The sequence below is a fragment of the Branchiostoma belcheri genome, unplaced genomic scaffold (genome assembly GCF_001625305.1).
Source record: "Branchiostoma belcheri isolate BF01 breed outbred unplaced genomic scaffold, Haploidv18h27 scaffold93, whole genome shotgun sequence".
In the NCBI taxonomy this organism is placed as follows: Eukaryota; Metazoa; Chordata; class Leptocardii; order Amphioxiformes; family Branchiostomatidae; genus Branchiostoma; species Branchiostoma belcheri.
In genome coordinates, this window is record NW_017804609.1 from 384,271 (window position 1) to 391,602 (window position 7,332).

Sequence of the window (7,332 nt, forward strand, 5' to 3'; positions counted from 1 at the left end):
GGGTTGCCTCGGGGCTGAGATCCTGCAGCGTGGAACTGCTGTCCTTCTGCGTTCTGGAGCTCTCGTGTCGCACGACGCTCACTCGTTTCTTCTGCACCTTCGCACTTCTCTCCGGTTCTTCCCGGATAGGCTCTGGTCTTGGGACCGTCGTACCGAGTAAAGTTGAATTACTGAAGAATGGCACAGAAGTAGATAAATTGATTATTCATATGGTAAACCTACCCCAGTCTATGTAATATGTGTCAAACATCATCTTCATTTATTCAAGGCACAAGCACTTAACACAAGATAGAGTGATTGAAAACTTCAGTCATCCCCTTAAAACAGATCAACATACAGTGATCAAGAGCGCAAGGTTAAAAGAAGAGAAAGTTGTGCATCAATACTATACCTTATCAATAAAAAAAATATGGCCAACCCATGATATCACAAATCAATATGGCGGCGCCCATGACCCAAGAGTAAAACAGAACAAGTTTTTGCTACGTAAAAGCTGTTACTCTATGAACATTGGTGTACTCCACAAGCAGAGGTTTAGGCTTTGACTTATTTTTGGCACATTTTTAAGCATTTTTATCCAGCTTTCTTTTTTGTGCTGCTATCTTTTATTTTTACGCTGGAGTGGCAAATATATACTGCCTTGCAAATTTCATACTGTCTTGCCATTTTGATACTTTCTTGCCAATTTGATACTTACTGTCTTGCCAGTTTGATACTGTCTTGTATCCACCAATAGATCTGCTTGGAGTTGGAGACAAAAATTGTACTAAGCATTAGAAGATGTTGGCTGTATCTAACCTGGGTCTTCTGTGCAGTGGAGGTGAGAAAATGGGTGCCTGCAGTTCACGATCAATCTGCTGGGGGGCAGGGCTGGCAGAGAACTGCCTCAGCAGCTGCTGGTATCTCAACTTCTCATCCATACGGAAACACTGGAAAAAAATCAGCACACAAAGATCATTCAACAATTGTTTTGGTGGCCAGATTAGCTGGTAAGTTTCTAAAAATATCTCTAATATTGTTGTATTTTGTTATAATATATTCGTACTTCGTTGTGCAAAAAAGAATTGGTTCACGACTTTCAGATTTCTTGTACATGTACTCGGTTCTTGGATGTTATTCAAAGTTATTCAGTGAACCGGTATGTACTCATAATTCATGTTACACTATTCTTGTGGTCTCTTCTCAATTCATAGACACAAACAAATGCAAGTATTTTTTGCGTTTTCCTACTGTTGTTTCAAAAACTAGCTTGGAAACCGCCAATTTTAACCTTTTCACTGTGAAACTTGCGTACTGTGAACATGACATAAGTCAGTACCTCATTGACTCAGACAGCTTCCTCAAACAGATGCCAGCATTTTCAACATTTTCCTACTGTTGTTTTGAACACAAGCTAAGAAATACAATCTGCAAACCCTGAATTTTCTTTTTTTACCTTTTCACTCTGAAACTTAGGTACTGTGAACATGCGCCAAAAAGCAGTTACTCAAGCAACTGGATATGATTTTGGAAACGTCAGACGTTTCAGCTAGTATCCACTAGCTTTCGTCAGTGACTGAGAGACCAGAGGAGAAATGCAGGTTTATAAGCACGTACTATTGATTGATATGCAAATAAAGTGAAGACAATTGTGAACATGATATGAGTAATTTTACAGTACCTCATTAACAGACAGTTTCCTCCTGGCTGAAGCCATACTCCAGAGGGACCCACCAGACGACATACTGGCCACGGACATGACGGGAGACGTCGGGCGCTGCAGGATTCGGTCGTGGACTGACGCTTGTCTCTGCGCATCGCTGCGGTACAGCGTACGTCCAGGCAGCGGGCCGTTCTGATTGGCAGGCTTCGGTGTGGTGGAAATTCGGCCTTTACTGATACCGTTAGTTCTGTAATGTAAAACAGGCCTATAGTGTTGATAGTGTAGATGATGATGGTAGTGTTAGAAATTTGGTAACATTCCTTAATTTCAGTTGTTTGCAAATTTACTTCATCATGTTGGTAAGTGATTGAATAATTAAGTTATTTGATGCACAACCATTTGTTTTATGTGAGCCATGGTTTCAATGACTGTCTGTCATCTTCATCTGGGCTAATATTGTATCATTTTCAAACAATATGATAAACAGTAGAGACATACAAACTCCTTGCTATACATTTACAAAATGTTGTGAGCAATTTTTCTTTCATTTCTTTCTTTCTGTCGTGGGCTCTTGGGGTCGTGTGGTGTAATAGCAGAGCATTCAGCTCTGAACCAAGAGGTCCCGGATTCGAATCCTGCCAAGTCACCGAACTTGTGCCCTTGGGAAAGGAACTTTACACAACTTTCCTCACTTCACTCAGGTGGAAATGAGTGTGCTAGAATGATCATTATCATAATTATAGGCATTAAAGGAAAACCAAACCAATTCAGTAGAACTACATGAATCTACAGAACTCACTTGTTGACAGGTACATACTGGGTGTTCTGTGTGTGGCCGGCAGGTCCTGGGGAAACTGGCTCCACTCGGGTCTCAAAAAACATCCTCCCTCCTCCGCCTGTCATAGCAAACAGCAAAGTGTTCAGTACATGTGGACTTTATTAGCTGTATTCACTGTTACCACCAAGGAATGTAAGTTTTGAGCATGAGCCATACTTCCTAAATTCTGAGTGGTGCAGGTAAAATTTGTCCATGTTTACTTGCACCAGTGCAGGTATGTACAAGTCCTCAAACAACATTATCCAATCTGTTCTCAAATCTGAAGTAATATTCCGCAACAGATTCTTCTGCAGTATCTGGAACCGTCTGTACATATGGACATATTTTTACTGCTGTCATTGTGTGTACATTGTATTTTAATCTGTATGTTTTATATGGGCGAGTTATGCCTGAAATAAAGAATAAAGAAGAAAGAAAGTATGCAGGAAAAACCACCACCTGTCACAGATAACAGGAGAAAAGTGTGAGGGAAACGGTTTAAGGACTAGTGGCTCTGTTTGATCAGATGAATAGTTCAGGATACAGAGCTGATTAGGGTCACCTGTGATTAGTTGTGTTATCAAATAAAAGGACTGAATCTTCTGGTACTTCTGAAGAGTGTGTCTGGGGCCAGTTTAATCAAAGCATAACAAATTTCTGATACGGTATGGTCAACCCAGACTGAAGAAAAGGGAAGCTTAAGGGTAAAGAAGTGGAAAGCTAATGGGAAACTAAAAGAAACTAGCAGAAAAACCTTGCGCCAACTACATCATTTTTCCTCTCTCGTATATTGCAAAACAAATGGTACAAGAGAGAAGCCTAGAATCAAGCTGGATGTAGAACAGTCATTGATGGCCTGTGCTCTTTGTGGGGCCAAGGGTCCAAGTAAGTAAGTATGAAGAATCTTTCCATTCCTTGGTAATAGGCATAATGCCAAAGCAATTTTTTCATTCAAGACAATTTTGTGACCTGTCTCCGTACCTGTGACGCTGCTTGTCCTGGTAGAGGGGGCTGTGGGGGGTTTCTCATGGGTTAATCTGGAAGATTCTGGAAACAAAGAATGTACAAACACTGGTTAATATGAATGTTCATATTCATATTCATGAAGAATCTGGAAACAAAAATATATACAAGCACTGTTTACAAATGTATATATTGTATTGATATTCCTGAAAGTTAACTGCCAAGTCAATACAATTTACACATGTTTCTATCCATATCTCTGTGTAGTTACAAATATGCAGTATCCATGCGTGAACAGTTTAATCAGGTTGGGAAGTCACTGAGTGAAGAGACTCTTTTTACACAACCAAGTCTTTTATTCAGCCGACATTTCGGTGACCAATGTGAACCGGTCAGAATTGCCCTGAGGAAGGTGACAGACGGTCACCTAAACGTCAGCTGAATAAAAGACTTGGTTGTGTAAAAAGAGTCTCTAAATACTCAATGCAGTAACCAAAATTGAAGATGAATCGCACATATCAGAATACATGAATTTCTCCATCCTACCTTTCAATGTGCTGACATGATTTCCTCTATGAAGACTGCTCCTTGCTTGGACCTCAAAGTCAAACGGGGAATTTAGGATGTCGTCATCTACTGGATTTCTGACAATAGGCTGGAACACAAAGAACGCTTTGTTAATGTCTGTAAGGTGTACTGCTCAGACACCATTGCACTTGTAAGTACTTACTTATTAAGTCAAAAACTTTCTAATCTCTGGATTAGCATAATAATTGGTACATGGGTAGGTGTAAAAAAAAGGGATAAATGGATTACGGGCTCCCTAGCATCTAATAAATTCTATGGTACTGCGGTGGACCTTATAGATATGACATTTTATATTGTTAAGGGCAAAGGACTTTTGAGCTCAAGAAGTAGTTGGGTTGGGTTGGGCCCCCAGCAACTTTTCTTGGAACTGCAGACATCTTTTTATCATAAACTTTGAAACTAGAAGAAAGGAACAAATGGATATTTTTTTTGAGAATTCCGTAGGATCATTATGTGAGGGCCTGCATGCTCTTTCCGTAAGGCGTAATCAGGTCTTTTTAGACTTCGTAATACGTAGGCAGCCTCCGCAAAAATCAACGTAATTCGTAATACACTGTAGGACATTAGCCGCAAGGCATAAAGTCGTAATCAGCTGTGAGACTTTAACGTAATTTGTAATCAGCAGCATAACGTTTGCGTAATTCGTAATCACTACCCCCCCATGCAGGCCCTCTTGTGTATCTCACCTGGATGACTCTTCTGCTGTGGTTTGAGCTGGACTGTTCCATTCTGGGAGGGGGGCCCTTGGTGTAGAAGGAGAACCCCTGCGACCATTTGATGGCAGTTTCCTTCAGCCAGCTGGCCGTTCCACTCAGGGAAGGGGAGAAGCTGGGCGGCTTACCTTCTGAACAAACAAAAACAGAAATACAAACTGTTAATTGCACCTGAACTTAGACAAGATCAACCCACAGGACAGAGAGAAGTGGCGTGCTGCCATCAAGCCCCAGTTGTACTGTGCAAGCACGTCTAACCCTCGGAAGACAGGGAATAACAGACGATAAACCGGACAGTGAGTGAGTGAGTTCTAAACACTCAGGGAAGAGGAGAAGCTGGGCGGCTTTCCTTCTGAACAAACAAACAAAACTAACTGTTACAGACATCCAATGCAATTCCTCGACAGGGCAGCAATAGAAAAAAAATATTCTGGATGAAGAAATTTATCAGATATTGACTGCTATATCTTAGCACACTTTTCTTGTCATTTCATACTTGAACTTTGAAATACACAAAAACAAGCTAGAGGAACAACTTGTATGAATAAACCCACGAGTACAAGAAGAAACAAGCAACCATTTTCTGATAGGACTTGACTTTTTTACCTGCACCTGCAGCGATCCTTGCCCGTTTGACAGGCGGTGTGATCAGGCAGTCATCTGGGTACACCTCATCATTGCTGGAAAACAACAAGGGTTAAATGTCTTTCTTAATCAGAAATACAGTAAAAGATCAAGAGACTTTTCAGTTACATTTTGCTTCAGTGGTATAATTCCAGTAGAGGCAAAGTACTAGTAGCATCAGTAGCATTACATGTATATTGGTACTTAACTAAGTAACGTTATGGCATTGTATTGAATACACTAATCTCCAAGCAGATTTTTCGGTGGCCACAAAGACACTGACATTATACTGCCCGGCCAATTTGATACTGTCTTTGCGGACACCGAACGATCTACTTGGAGATTTTAAGAACTGTCATTTCCCATGGCCAGTGACATTTTCTCGAGTGTGGCTGTCACACAACCAGAAACATAACTTTTGTTTTTACTTTGGCCCATCAATTAATGAATTATACTATAATATATACTAGTACATGCACATGATTTGATAAATACATATCCATGAACTTATAATACTTTTAAAATACTTTTAACTACAATATTACACACTTCCTTAATCCCTGGTCATGTATGCAAAAGCTATAGAAGATGACAATAGCCTTCTTGTGTCATATTCAAATGTTTCTTATCAAATGTAAATGGACCAAACTCAAAATACTCAAAGAAACACTATAGTTGGCTTTGAAGGGTGAACATACTTAGGATTCCTACATAAAAGTGGTCGATAATAAAGAAGGAAACTCTACCAGGAGTCGAGAATATCTTGAGCTAGAGGCACGAAAGCCGGTTTCGAATTTAAAATAAAAGACGTCAGAAACTGAACATGTGCCAGATTCTGTGACAAAAGTGCCTTTTAAACAGTGGGCAAAAAACGCATCTCTATTAGCGATTCTTGGCATCAAAATAGTCAGAGGATGGCTTTGAAGATAGGTGGAGTATAATTTATGGAATTGGCGCTGAATATGGAGTTCGCTTATATGGTCTTTCGGAGCGGGAAAAGGGAAATTTTGCCGCGAAAAACGAAACGAAAACCCCCACGCCATACTCTAGTATGCGAAGGCTGCGTCGAACTTTAGCACAAAAAACAGCGACTTACCTCTCAAATTGGCGCTTTCTACGCCTCTCTGTAGGTGGACTTGGTCGTGGGCTAACTGTAGACGTCACAGATGTTATAATTGAGCGGAATTTCTCGGATAAAGAGGCCAACATTTCGCGAAAGGTTCGAGTTCCGTCAGAAAAAGCGGCATGAAAAAACCAACATGGACGACAGGGTCACTGCGCGCGGGGCATGACGGGAGCTGCGGGTCAGAGGGCAGGATAAAAAATTGGCGCGTAAATACATATCCAAGCAGATGTGGGGTTGGGCTGGTTTTACAGCAATTTTTGCAGCATTTTTGCGTGCCTTTCCAGTGTTTTTCTGGTTTCACATCACATAGAAAGACACACAAAATACCAAAAAACACTTATAAAACAATGTCAACGTAAAGAACGGGATACTTTTTACATCTACGTTATTTTATACATAGAAAAAATTTCCCCTCTTTTCAACGACTAAAAGCAACTTTATTCAAGGTAAGAGAACGTACATCTATCACATATAATACATTACACATGTATATTATATTATATGTACTGTATATGCTTTTATTTGTACAATTTTATGGTTGCTAACAAAAATAATACATTTGTACTAGAAACCAAATAGACACATACCATCATAACAGGGGAGTTGGTCCGCCAATGCAGCACCCAGGGCAATGTACTCCTTTAGCAGACCATGGCATGTTATCTGTCCATTTGCTCTTTCAAGCTGCTTTCCGAAGCCTGATAGAGGCTAGCGCCCCAAACTTAGCCTCTACCAGGCTTCGGGAGGTGGCCAGAAAGAGTAGAATTTGCCCAAATAGAGGGAGATAACACGCCGGGGAGTTGGTCCACCAGAGAGTACAGTTTGCTGCACCCTCGGCATGTTATCTCTCTCTATTTGG

General features: G+C 40.6%; 1 protein-coding gene across 2 annotated transcripts in view; it reads right to left on the reverse strand.

Moving 5' to 3' along the window:
- Nucleotides 1–6,648, reverse strand: part of LOC109461500 (sentrin-specific protease 1-like) — a 16,718-nt gene extending 10,070 nt beyond the window's left edge. Inside the window, exons 1-9 of one of the 2 annotated variants that reach the window (XM_019757869.1) lie at nt 6,444–6,648; nt 5,330–5,403; nt 4,697–4,854; nt 3,969–4,077; nt 3,441–3,506; nt 2,442–2,538; nt 1,661–1,889; nt 799–929; nt 8–170 (exon numbers count right to left, since the gene is read on the reverse strand). In XM_019757869.1, the coding sequence (XP_019613428.1) occupies nt 8–170; nt 799–929; nt 1,661–1,889; nt 2,442–2,538; nt 3,441–3,506; nt 3,969–4,077; nt 4,697–4,854; nt 5,330–5,403; nt 6,444–6,556 (1,140 nt within the window). In that variant the 5' untranslated portion in view covers nt 6,557–6,648. The remainder of the gene's footprint in view (nt 1–7; nt 171–798; nt 930–1,660; nt 1,890–2,441; nt 2,539–3,440; nt 3,507–3,968; nt 4,078–4,696; nt 4,855–5,329; nt 5,404–6,443) is intronic. The other variant, XM_019757871.1, reaches the window with a different exon arrangement.
- Between the last annotated feature and the right edge of the window lie 684 nt (nt 6,649–7,332).